Consider the following 14,578-nt stretch of genomic DNA (forward strand, 5'->3'; position numbering starts at 1 on the left):
TCCTTCCTTCACAATGACAGACAGAATGATTTGCATTAGAAAAATATGGCAGAAGAAATCAGGGACAATGTGTCGGGCTAAACGATTTGTTGAATTTTAACCAAAATCATGATTTAAACTAACGCGATTAGCAAACTGCAAAGGCTGTGATTATTGTTGCAGCTGTTTTTGAACATATATTTAACAGACTTTGGGTGATGATGTAATTAAGATGGACCATTGTGTGTAACGTGGAAGTAGAAAACAAAGGTTGATAGTGCCACCGAGTTGAGTGAATCTGTTTCATCCCTTTAATCCAGTGATTCATATTGCATCAAAAGTCTCCCAAACGCATCCTTAAATGAAATACTAGAGCACTTCCAAAACATTACCCTAAAAGCGTATCAATTGATTGTACTGAAATGCTGTTTGCATATTCAAATGAGTTTACTGCCACTAGCAGCAGAACACAATACAACCAAGCTAATTACAAACATTGGCATTTTATATGAATCAATGCACAATTTAAACAGATGGGATGTTTGCCAAATAGCAATGCTGCCTAAGATGATTTTAAATCTGAGCAGAAGTTTGAAGGCATTCTGGCATGATGTTCAAAGGACATTTAAAATCGCTTAGGGTAGCGGTAGTCACAGCAATTTCAAGTACAAGAGATGTTATCCATTCAAAAACGTTTCATGAAAAATTTAAACTGTCGCATGGGTTGCCTGATGGAGCTGCTTCATTTGATTAAAACTATAAGTATAGTTTATGAACTATACAAATCCTATATCCATCCATTATTAATGTGTTTTAACCTTTTAAACATTATTTATGTCTATATGTTTCCACATCAAATGACATGAAATATAACAAAAATAATGAAATATGAAATTTGCATATATTTAACTTTACGTAAAGTGCCTTAAGTTGTGGATCTACAAATTGTGAATTATATTACGTTTTATTCTGCTTCACTATAAGCACACAGATGTCTGAGAAGAGCCAATTATATGGAGAAAAGGCCCATTACTTCAGGCACTTGAGGGGCCATTAGCCCCTACCATCCTTTTGAAATAAGAATCACTGAGTAACAGACAGTCATGTTTCACCATTGAGAAGTGATTAATATTAATATAACTGAGTAATATTTCAATGTTCTTTATGTGGCAAAGCTCCATCACATGACTTACATGTGCATAGTGAACTGAAGCTTAAGTTTCAAAAATGTCACTGCAACTCAAATTGCAATCAGAGTAGCTGTCAGAAAAATTGCAATTAGATATTTTCCACAAATCATTCAGCCTAGTAATGTAAAATTTTGGGTGGCGCAAATGAAATGATGAGGGGTCCTACCTGGTACATGAAAATGTTTTGGGGGCTGATTAGTGGTGGGGGTGCCTGACTTGCCCCTCGTGGCCGTAATATGGTGAACGTCTGCACCCTCAGAGCCTGGAGCCAGCGTCAGCCAATCACAGCAAAAGAAACATGAACATGAAGAGAGGCCTCGGCACAAGTGTCATCCATGCAAAAGTGCAAGACATACTAGACTTAAAATTAAATTTAAAATCTTTTCCACTTGTGTACTGACTTGACAAAAAATGTAGCTTTATAAAGCTTTTAATAACAATATCACAAGGTCAATACACATGTGTAAGACTTGAAATGGCATATTAGGGTAATGGCAGGAAATGGATCCAATCAAATTCTCTTGAGTGAAAAGATTATCATGTTACCCATAAGTGGTGAAGCTGTAGGTCATTTGTTGTCACAAGCATCATACAAGGACATATTTTAACCTCTGTGTTTTCACGCATATCTGTTGGTTAGCGGGTTTCTTTAGCACCAGGGTTAATTACAAATTTAGGGACTAATTTTCACAAAACCTGATGGAGGGGGAAAGAAATCTATTACATGTTGGCATGGAATAAGCATTGCACACACTTACTGATCAGCCAGGTTGGCATTGACAAGACTGATGACATGATTGTTGCACCTGTCAAACTGAGTAGTGGTGTGCCAAACTCTGTGAGACCTTCTCCAACCTCATCTGAGAGGCTAGAAGGAGGTGCTTGACATTTGATAGTGGTGCTGTGCAACATCTTTGCTGCCTAAAATGTGGAAACACTTAAAACCATACTGTACAATGAATCTATAAAGTATTCACAGTGCTGCACCTTCCCCACATTATTCCAAAATGGATGAAATTTTTGTTTTTCTAAAAATTCCTCTCATACCCACAAAATTCTATAAATACCTCATAATGACAATGTAAATTTTTTTTAGATTTTTATTATCAAATTATTTATCAAATTATTAAACAACAACAACAACTAATAAATCTTGTGTACGTAAGTATTCACAGCCTTTGCCGTGCTCAAAATTGAGCTCAGGTGCATCCTTTTTCCACTGATCATGTTCCTACAGCTTAAGTGGAGTCCACCTGGGGTAAATTCAGTTGATTACACATGATTTGGAAGAAGCACACACCTGTCTACATATAAGGTCCCACAGTTGACAGTGTATGTTAGAGCATAAACCAAGCATGAAGTCAAAGGAATCATCTGTAGTCCTCCGAGACAGACTTGTCTCAAGGCACAAATCTGGTGAAGGGTACAGAGACATTTCTGCCTGCTTTGATGGTCCCAATGAGCACAGTGGCCTCCATTATTCATAAATGAAAGAAGTTTGCATCCACCAGGACTCTTCGTAGAGCTGGCCGCCCATCTAAACTGAGTGAACGGGGGAAAGAGCCTCCATCAGGGAGGTGACCAAGAACCGGTGGTCACTCTGTCAGAGCTCCAGCTCTCTATAGAGAGAGGAGCACATTCCAGAAGGACAACCATCTCTGCAGCAATTCACCAATCAGGCTTGTATGGTAGAGTGGACAGATGGAAGCCACTCCTTAGTAAAAGGCCATGGCAGCCCACCTGGAGTTTGCCAAAAAGGCACCTGAAGGACTCTCAGACCATGAGAAACAATATTCTCTGGTCTGATGAGACAAGATTAAACTCTTTGGCGTGAATGCCATGTTTGGAGGAAACCAGGGCACCATCCCTACAGTGAAGCATGGTGGTAGCAGCATCATGCTGTGGGGACATTTTTCCAGTGGCAGGAACTGGGAGACTAGTCAGGATTGAGGGAGAGATGAATGCAGCAATATACAAAAGACATCCTGGATGAAAACCTGCTCCAGAGTGCTCTTGACCTCAGACTGGGGCTACAGCCCAGCCAAGCACACAGCCAAGATATCAAAGGAGTGGCTTCCAGACAACTCTGTGAAGTCCTTGAGTGGCCCAGCCAGAGCCCAGATCTGAATCTGATTGAAAATCTCTGGAGAGATCTGAAAGTGGCTGTGCACCGACACTTCCCATCCAACCTGATGGAGCTTGAGAGGTGCTGCAAAGAGGAATGGAAAAACTGCCCAAGACAGGTGCGCCGAGCTTGTGGCATAATATTCAAGAAGACTTGAGACTGTAATTGCTGCCAAAGTTGCATCAACAACAGTATTGAGTAAAGGGTGTGAATACTTATATACATGTGATTTCTTATTTTTTTATTTTTAATAAATTTGCAGCGCTTTCAGATAAATGCATTTCATGTTGTCATTATGGGGTGTTGTGAGAAGAATTTTGAAGGGGAAAAAATTAATTTAATCCATTTGGAATAAGACTGGAACATAACAAAATGTGGAAAAAGTGAAGCGCTGTGAATACTTTCTGGATGCACTGTATATTTTTCATTTAGTGAAGTACAATAAGAAAATGACGTGAAAACAGGAGTGAAAAACAATCAACTGACCAGTGTAGCCGTAGTGCTGTGGAGAGTGAGGCATGATGGGCGACATGCCTTGACGACTATATATCGGAGAGTCGATGTAACCTGGACTGGAGCAGCACCTCTGCTTCATGTCCAGGCTGTCAAAGTCCTAGAAAGAAAAAAAAGAAGAAGGTACCCAAGGTGGACGTGACAGTCGAGCAAGGAATGACGAGAGTGTGGTTGATTTAATTCAGCCTAGAAGCAATGCTACCTGAGAATAGGGAGAAAGGGTCCCAAGCGACTGGAAAATAAGGGGTAAAAAGAAGAATTATCAATTGTTGTGAAGAGATGTTAAACAAATGTTATAAATCAAGTGTGGAATCCAGATCTCAGCAAAATTCTGTGTTATTCTTTTAAGACTGTCGGTAAGGGCTCTCTGGCACGAGATAACATTAGCAGCAGTGGCATTATCAGTTATACTGCAAACTACTACAAATGCCAGTTCCAGTTGTATTTCTACAAGAGCATCTATTAATGTAGTAGTCATAATAATAGTAATAAAAATGATAACAGTAGTAGTAGTAGTAATAATAATAAAAATAATAATAGCAGTAGTACTACTAGTACTACTGCTATGCAGAATACATATATATTTTTTCAAACCTTTGTTATTTTTTCAATTTTGTCCTATGTCCCCACTTCCTATGTACTGAAGGGAATGTTCACCCCTGGGTCATCTTTCTTTGTAGGCTTGTTGGTTTGCACATAAACTAGCAATCCAATGTTGCATTAAATATGGGGAAAGGTCATCAGGTCAGGTACAAATTCTGTATTTTTGTTACTTGCTTTTATTTGCAGTTATATGAAAATATGCACAAGATGTTTCATTGCACCACTGATTGAAATGGTTAAAAAAATTTTTTAAAAAAAGGCACATGTGGTGTGCACATCATTACGGCGTAATTAGTGATTAGTGCAAATACATATTAGTAAATATAGCGCTGAAATGTCCAGTTTGTAGTCAGCTCCACGGATGCCTTTTGGATTGTACCACTGATTTGTTAAAAGCACTTTTTATATGAAATACTAGTTTCTGCTAAGATTTGTTTACTTTAAAAAGCTGCAGTTAATGAATGTGTTTTAAATCAAAGGACCGCTTGGTAAAAACATCCCATTTATCAGATGTACACAGCAAAAAGGTCAAATTTGAACTCACCAAGGGTTGGCTTAAGTCTTAAATGTCATTTTACGTTGCAGTGTATCGGAGGAGTTTCTGAGAGCTGATCATGTCAGTGTTAATTCAACTCTCTATAAGTGTAAAAAGGATTTCTTATAACATATGTTCTGGGTTTGTGTGGACCAGAAGGTGTGGGTTCTAAAACAGTGCTTTTCAATTCCAGTCTAGATCAGCCTGCCTTTTTTTTTTTTTAAATATGTCCATGCTCTGCCAAAAGCTGATAAGCTCATCCAGGTGTCCTTTCAGTCTTGAGTTGCTCAGTGCTACTTTAGAAAAATGGGTTGACCAGCTTTTTGGCAGAGCAGGAAGAGATGAAAAATGTATAGATTAAGGGTCCAGAATTGGAAATTGCTGTGACAAACAACTCAATATCTTGATGATCTCTAAGCATGGTCTAAAACACAGCACAAGTGTATTTTAGGTGTGTCCAACACACTTTTCTATTTACACAGCATGTAATCTGAGAGCAAAGTTAGGCACAGGGTGCAGAGAGGGTCAGGTCTGGGTACATGGAGAACCGAGTCCTATATAGGCAATGAGACCCATTGGTGCAGGTGCTTATCTCTTGATTCCATTGCATGAAGTGGATCCGAGTCTACAACATCCCTGGATGGTATGGCAGCACAACACAGGTTACTTCCCTCACCAAGAATGCTTCCCATTCATAGTTGAGTGGACTGGGACCATGCAGATTACGTGTCCTGTCCGAGGGCATACATACACGAGTAACGTGAATGGGAATCAATCTCAAGTAAATATATTTGTAGGTCATCTCCTTATTCACTGAGCTACCTGCTCAGTGTACATGCACTGGTGCCATATGTCACTGCACCCAGCACGCTATGGAACCTTCATGGGTCCTGTATGCCAACCACCCAGGCAGACAACTGGTCCATCCCCACCACTCAAAAGTAGCCATCTACGTGCCACAGCCAGGTGATATGTGGATCTCCCCTATGGCATATTCCAGTTGCTGAGATCCTAAAAATGAGGCATCTGCATGCTGGCTCATGACCAGAGAAATGTGTCACATGTGTTGTATGGCTGGGGGGGGCTGGCTGCCTTTTTGTTTCTGTCTTTTGTCCTGTCTTTTGTTTTTCCTTCCAGGTGGCTTGCATTTGGGACTGAGTGGCTGTGTAGCTGAGTTTATCAGGACCTCACCCTGATCACCTGAGGCTGATCACCTGCGGCTCGTCAGGACTCACAGCTGTGGTGCATCTACATGGATTGGAACATGGTGGCATTTAAGACTGGAGTACACAGTGTGTATTTGCCAGAGACTCGACCTTGTGACCAGACGGGTGAGATCGTCGTCTCGGGAGCCATCTCATCATCAGTGGATGCAGAGAACGTCCAGGTTTGATGCACAGTCTGTGAAAGAGGAGAGGGTGAGGTCTCACGCTCGTCAGCACACTTCCTGAGGTACGTTAGATTTTGTGACTAACATTTATACAGTCAGTAAATGTGGTGTCCCTCACACCTTATTATATTGAGCTGTATGTTGGTCGTGTAATCAGCTTCCTCTGCAGTGGAGTTTTGTGAACTGGGTGTTCCATGCCTGCAGGGTGGGAAGCTGATTAGTAATTAAGCCAGGAAGTGTTTGCTGTTTGTGCACCTTTGAGCGTTCTATCTGTGTGTTGAGTGTGGACTCACATAATGATTCCTTCTTTCACAGACTCGGTTTGTCGCGGCCACCTGGGGGGTGTCGGCGGGGTCCTTGGGTCCGGGTTGGTTCTGGCTCCGGACCGTTGGCGCTGCTGGGAGCGCACCGCAAAACCACCGCGCCAGACCGCGCACTTTTATATTTTTTCACAGCACTGTTATGTTCATTAAACTCTGTTATCCTTTGTACCGTGCTCTGCTTATTTTATACTGGGTCCTTCAAACGCTGGTCGGTTCTCCGGGCTGCGTCTGACACATAACAACATGGCCAAAACGCCACAGCTGACACTCCTTCACAGTGCAAGTGACAGTCCTCACAGGTAACGCTTTAATATAAAGTCATTCCTCATCAGAGTCTCCTCAGTTATTTGACACAAAGTCATCCCAGCAGTAACCAAAGATTCACTGGAGAGAGCAAGTACCAAAGACAGTCTTGGGTTAGGTCTTTTTGAGCATCCATGTCTCACAAGCATACAGTAAGACACAATGCACCAAGACCCCAAAAATGCATACCTTTGTTCTCCTGCATGGCCAAAGTCCTCTCTTGAGTGACCTCAAGACTACATGAGCAAGTCCAAGAAGTCACTGAATGCCTGGATCTCAGTCTTAATCCAGGGCAATAAAGACACTGTGATTCTTCACTCAGGTTCTCAAGTGCTGTAAAAGGGTTGGTCACTTCATTATTTATAGGTCTTTGGAGTATTACATGAATTGCACTAATCAGAGTACAATACATCACTCCCATGTGCACTGCAATCTGGCGCATTTCTTTTCAGACAGCAAACTCAGTAAGTGACAGAATTGAGAGATGTTATGGAGTAGCATTCACCAAAGCTCCCTGAGGTGAAGCAGTTGGGCACCTCCTTCATGATCTCCTGTATATCCAATCATTTGAACCCTCCCACTTATGGGCCGTGCCAGTGTCTTGGTGCACCGTGTCTGCAAACTTAACAAAGGAGAAACCCAATTTTTTGTAAGTGTTAAATTTCTCCATTCATTTTTACTTTTATTTTGTTATTTTAAATTTAGTGTTGTTTTAGTTTGATAACTGAAGAGTAGGAATATGAATGTTAATACACATCCCTGTGTCTACAAGGAGAGTAGTCATGTATTACAAACCTGCCCATGTTTGCCGCTACATAAACAGAAAAATTCTGCCGTTAACTTTAGACCATGTTTTTGACCGTTTGCAGTCCAACGGCTTTCTGCTGCCTCATGATAGCAATGCACCAACACCACACCTGATCACACATAGTTTTAAGACAAATGTATCCAGTTGTCAGTTGCAAGCTAGCAATGACACGTGTGCTGTGCCACAAACTGCTTTGTAAAACAGGGGCCCAATATCATAAATTAACACTGCAAGTATCAGAAGGTTGAGACTATTAATGATTTGATACTTCATTATTGAAAGTGTAACTTTAACTGAAAACCATAAGGGTCATATTAGCGAGGGGTGTTATTTCAAAAAATTTGGAAATCTATAAATGTTTGCATGGAATATGGAAATATACATGGAATAAACCATAACAGGATAAATTTTGGGTCATTTGTTTCCAAAAACCCATATGGACAGAGCCAGTGAAGATATCGGGTTCAAAAATCGCCAAAAATATCATCGACCATGTCATATCTTGAGAACCGCTGCACCTAGAGACTTGAAATTTGGCTCCAAATGTTGCTTGACCCCAAGTTTATATTCAACTTCTATAGTAACAATAAGCCTATCTGGTATTTTTTAAGAGTAATTGACAAAAAAAAAAAAAAACTAATTTCAATACATATGTTATGATCAATTGTAACAAACAAAATCTATGTAGTTTTTATTTCAGGAACATCAGTTGAGTATAATCATAACAAGTAAAGAATGACATGGCCACAATGAACTAATTATAAGCAATAGAGTGGTTTTCTACGTCAACAGCACATATACGACACACACGTTACTAGAAATTTTCAAACGCTCCGTCCATATGGGTTTTTGGAACCAAATGACCCAAAAATTATACTGTTATGGTTTATTCCATGTATATTTCCGTATTCCATGCAAAAATTTATAGATTTCAAAAATGTTTGAAATAACACCCCTCTCTAGTGATATACACTCAGGAATAGTGTTCATTTTAACACTGATGATTTTGCTGTGTACTCCATCTGAAAATCAGAATGTTTCTCCTGAGAACAAACCATCTATGGCCTGCTACATCTGGCCAGGCATGTGTAGCAGCAGTACCTCCCCATAGCTGTAAGTGTCTAGCCTGTCATCAGACGTGTATCTGTGGTAGGGCTGGTATGAGGAACATATGAGGTCTGGCTGTTGGACCTCGTATATGGTCTTGACCTTTGGCAGGGCAGCTAGGTCCTTATAATCTAGGATCTCATTCTCCACTCTGGCCTGGAGAGAGGACACACATACAGTACAACTACCACACCACCACAGACAACAGCAACAAGACGCAACATCAACTGCATGGATGGTGCACAGTAACAGTATGCTGCATGGAAACATCACTATAGTGAATGAAAGTGCAGGGATGACAGCCTGAAAGAGCTGATGAAGCACACACACACACACACACACACACACACACACACACACACACACACACACACACACACACACACACGTATGATCGCGCATGCACATACGTGTGTGTGTGCGCTCATCAATAGTACATGTGTACATAGCGGCGTAAGATGTTGACCTTCAGGATCACAGCCTGTGAAAGAGAGGAAGGAGGGCAGAAAAGGATGGAACGTGACCGTGCTTACGCTGCACTTTCACCTCATCCATCACCTTAAACAGAAAGGTCATCGAAACGGTGAAACTCTGACATGCTCATGTCAACAAGCAGCAACACTCAGCAGACTGATGAGCAGCACAAGTGGACAGTCTTCCACCTCTTTTTCAGATGGAACTGGTCCAACTGTGCAGCATGCAGCACAGCTTCACGAGCAACTTGCATTAATTAATGCTCCGCCCCTTCATGAAAGAAAGATGTGATCACGCTTTTAATTGTGACACCACAGCGAAATGATGTGTAAACCATGCTGTCATCTTGTGAGGAACTCAGGCCAGCATGTAGCATGCACTTTGTGCAGCTGGAGGTTGCATATCACCACATAAATAACTTAAAGTATGAAAAAGTTTTCAGAGGTTTCAGGCCATAAAACAACATTTGCTTATTATTTGAATAGGTATTACTTTATAGTAAACAATAGTTTTATATTTTAATGTACGAGTTTTAAATGTTACACATTTGTTAACCATATGTGTGATCTCACTAAAGCCCCCATCACACACAGCAAGAATGTGCAGGGACAAGCCCGACACAGCAAATATGGCCATAATCCGGACGCAGTCAGGAGGGAAAGAGGCAGCAGACTGTGGGCGGATCCCATCCAGACTACCTCATCCACACCTGCACGATGGCATCCAAAGCGTATTTTGACAACAGTTAGATGACACAGACTGCTATCAGGTAGCCAGAAAAGGCGCTGAAGACTGCCTGATGTCCAAACATCTGGATGGCAAACACAGGACCCGAGTGGGAGGCAGCGCTGTGTCCTCCTTTGTGTGTGTGTGTGTGTGTGTGTTTATAATGGTTGAATGAGCATCTACGCGTGTGCATGCATGTGGGGCACATGTGCGCCGCTGTCAACCACTGAACACTTGTTTGCTGATAATCGTTGCTGTGTGTGCATGAAAATTCAGTAAGGTATATCTTATATATTATATTCCAATTCTAAGGTGGAACTATGCCAGTATACTAAGGTATATCTAAATATCCAAAAAAGAAGAGTAAAATAGGAGAGTAGAAAAGAGTAGAGTAGAGCCACTTAGGTGCCTGGTCTTGAGAACCAGTGCACATACCGCTGTCAGCCACTGGACACCTTTGCTGAAAGTTTGCTGGCAGTGAGCCAAGCTTTCCCACAATTTGTCACATGCAGCCTTTCCAGCGAACTTTTTTTTTTTTTTTTTTGCTTGTTTTTGCTCCCTTCAGCACAACACATGTCTAGTTGGATTATCACATGAGATTTATTTTTGCCGTGGTTGTCTGCAGCACACAGTAGCTGAGTGAGGCTTTTCACCACAGGCTGTGGTCTGTGGCTCCTGTACACTCTGAGCTGTGAAACCATCCTGGTTTTGTGCTGGATGTGAGTTTCATGTTTAATAATGAAATAATGGTACACAAATAAAACTGGATAGCTAGTTTAGACAGTCTTAAAAAAACTGCTGTCTGTCACATAACCTTGCATGCCTTAGAGCAGACCTGGGCAAACTGCGGCCCGGGGGCCACATGCGGCCCTTTGCATGTCTATGTCCGGCCCTCATGAGGTCTGTGATTATTATTACATATATTAAAAATGCAAATCATTAGAGAGGTTTATTTAGGTGTATTTAAATATTTACATATTACAATAATAAAAATTACCTATAAAAGCTATTAAATAGGTATTTTTTTTGTAAAATTTGTAATGGGAGACAGCCGAGTTATCGATGGTGTGGCCCTCGGACATAATTCAGGTTCTCTATGTGGCCCCTTGTAAAAATTAATTGCCCACCCCTGCCTTAGAGGAATCAGGATGATTATCAAAGGTAATGAACACTGGAGAAAGTGTAGGATTAAATAAGTTATACTTCTTCCTACCCCTTTTCAGACATGTTGAATTGGGTGTACTCGGATTCATATGTGTGTGTAGGTATATGTGCCTAGTATGGGTATATAGACAGGGTATAATCATTAGGAAAATATTTATTTAATTTACTATTGATTACCTTTATTTATTTTATTTGTAAATATTAACAAAAAAGGAAACATGAAAATAGAAATAGGAAAAATTTTATGAGTATGTGTGTATGTAAATATGTAGGTATGTATGTGTATATGTATGGATATATTTAAAGTAGATACGGGTGCATTTATAATGTTTCATTCATGTGGTTTCTGACATGTCTGGAATAAATTAATCCAAAACTGAAAATGTTGTCATGGCCTGGCGATACAGCTCCACGTTACACCGGTGACAGAGTTTAGAAGGTGATCAAGTAATAATATGTATATTACAGCGATGAGATCCGTTCAGCTCTGTGTCTAATGCATGCAATGAAGCATTACTGTGCATGAGACCACGGAGAGGTGCAGCTGCCTGTGGTATCTCAGATATAATGGGCACAATATTTCACATTACTTATGTCACCCATGGGAAGGACTGGAAATATATCTGTACTATCTGGTCTATTATGGATATAACAGCCTGTTTACATCTGCAGCGGCATGCGCTGTGTGACACATAGCCCAGCAGCGGCACACGGTGCTTTAGGTTTGATTGTGTGCTGTTCATATTCACTGCACATGATGAATGTGTGCCACATACATGTTATTACATATCAACATTTCCTTTGCCCTCCCTGGCCGGGGTCCAGTGCAAATGGATATACGTGGCACAACATGCCGGCAGGCTTTGTTGTGACTGATCCATCTCAGAGCTCAATCAACCACGATCAGATAATTTCAAATGCTGTTATGATGCTGTTAGAATATGTAGAGTGAGATCAGATGATGCAGAAACTGCACATAGACTGCTGTCAGGTGTGCGTCCCATCTCGATGGTGCCAAGAGAGTTTTGAACATGTGCAACACACTCGGGACAGCCGAGCGAATGGGACCAAATATGTAGACTGCACAGCGACTGTGGTCCGTCTGTCTTCAGACTGCACCTCAATACTTCCCGACTGTGGCCGGATGTGTAATTCTGGTGCCATTCGGCCTCAATCAGCGTATGTGTGACGGGGGGGTATTATAGTCACATCATTAAACTAGTTTTATCCTATCTGAACCTATTTAGGTATGTGTCCTTCAAGGATGCTTCCACTTTCATGATGTTTAAACACAACATGCACCAAGGCTTATCTGGGATTTGATTTGTCTTGCCGATGTCCTTTTGAGCATGGGCATCACATTGTGGTATGACGTTATACGTTATGGTGTTACAACGTATTTGAAATGTTCCAACATTATTTGCAGTCTTGTGAAGATGTTTTGATGCATTTTGACAATTTCTTGGCAATTTCACACATTTGGCCACAAATCACCAAGACACTGTTATGAACGCATTTTGAAGCCCACCAGACACCATCTAGAAATGAATGAGAAACGTTCTATAACATGTAGCAGTCTGATGCAGCCTGCAGCGGTATCCCCTGTTCATAATACTGTTGATTTTTCATAATGACAAAATTATGCAACACACATCAGTTATAGTAGATTTTAGTCCACTTTCACCAGCGACATACAAATCATGGCTGCATTGTGACAACGCTTTGTTGAATACATTCACCCATCTATTAATTTTCTGAACCTGCTTTTTTCCAGTTAACAGGGTGTAACGACACAGTAGCTCCACGATACATATCACAATACACCTATCACAATTCGATAATATCACGATACACCTATCTCAATTCTGATTCGATATATGTCATGATACACCTATCTCAATTCTGATTCAATATATGTCATGATACACCTATCCCAATTCAATAATATCACGATACATCTATCCCAGTTCTGATTCAATATATGTCATGATACACACACCTATCCCAATTTGATTTAATATATGTCATGATACACCTATCCCAATTCAATAATATCATGATACACCTATCCCAATTCTGATTCAATATATGTCATGATACACCTATCCCAATTCAATAATATCATGATACACCTATCCCAATTCTGATTCAATATATGTCATGATACACCTATCCCAATTCTGATTTAATATATGTCATGATACACCTATCTCAATTCTGATTCAATATATGTCATGATACACCTATCCCAATTCTGATTCAATATGTCATGATACACCTATCCCAATTCAATAATATCACGATACACCTATCCCAATTCTGATTCAATATATGTCATGATACACCTATCTCAATTCTGATTCAATACATGTCATGATACACCTATCCCAATTCAATAATATCACGATACACCTATCCCAATTCTGATTCAACATATGTCATGATACACCTATCCCAATTCAATAATATCATGATACACCTATCCCAATTCTGATTCAATATATGTCATGATACACCTATCCCAATTCAATAATATCATGATACACCTATTCCAATTCTGATTCAATATGTCATGATACACCTATCTCAATTCTGATTCAATACATGTCATGATACACCTATCCCAATTCAATAATATCACGATACACCTATCCCAATTCTGATTCAATATATGTCATGATACACCTATCCCAATTCAATAATATCATGATACACCTATCCCAATTCTGATTCAATATATGTCATGATACACCTATCCCAATTCAATAATATCACAATACACCTATCCCAATTCTGATTCAATATATGTCATGATACACCTATCCCAATTCTGATTCAATATATGTCATGATACACCTATCTCAATTCTGATTCAATATATTTCATGATACACCTATCCCAATTCAATAATATCACGATACACCTATCCCAATTCTGATTCAACCGACACGCATGAAAAAACTCACGCATGCGCACAAGAGTTCAAGCATGATTGGTGTAATCGCATGTCATTCAAATCCATATAGTTTTTTTTTATAAAACTGCCGGTTAGTTTTATAAGATACCTCGTATTTCTGCAGCTTCATGTCATGAGTATTGTATTTTATATTTTTCTACGTCGTGTTTAGAGACTGCTCAGTAATGTTTTTAATTTTGATTGACTCGGGGCACGATCTGAGAACATAGTTCAGTTTTGAGCACAGATTGAACTGTTTTGAGGTGAAAGTTTGGTTTTCCAAGAAGAGTCTGGGGTTTTGTGAATGTAGCTTTAAAATTGGGTTTTGTGTTCACAGTTTAGAGAAAAAGAGAGCAGTTTTCGAGAAATGTGTCTTAGTAAT

General features: G+C 40.1%; 1 protein-coding gene across 1 annotated transcript in view; it reads right to left on the reverse strand.

Annotated features, from left to right (window-relative positions):
- Positions 1-14,578, reverse strand: part of ablim3 (actin binding LIM protein family, member 3) — a 228,124-nt gene that overhangs the window by 75,239 nt on the left and 138,307 nt on the right. Inside the window, exons 10-12 of the mRNA XM_034181319.1 lie at positions 8,871-9,032; positions 4,010-4,039; positions 3,770-3,907 (exon numbers count right to left, since the gene is read on the reverse strand). Of these exons, the coding sequence (XP_034037210.1) occupies positions 3,770-3,907; positions 4,010-4,039; positions 8,871-9,032 (330 nt within the window). The remainder of the gene's footprint in view (positions 1-3,769; positions 3,908-4,009; positions 4,040-8,870; positions 9,033-14,578) is intronic.

Source organism: Thalassophryne amazonica, chromosome 11 (genome assembly GCF_902500255.1).
Source record: "Thalassophryne amazonica chromosome 11, fThaAma1.1, whole genome shotgun sequence".
NCBI classification, from domain to species: domain Eukaryota; kingdom Metazoa; phylum Chordata; class Actinopteri; order Batrachoidiformes; family Batrachoididae; genus Thalassophryne; species Thalassophryne amazonica.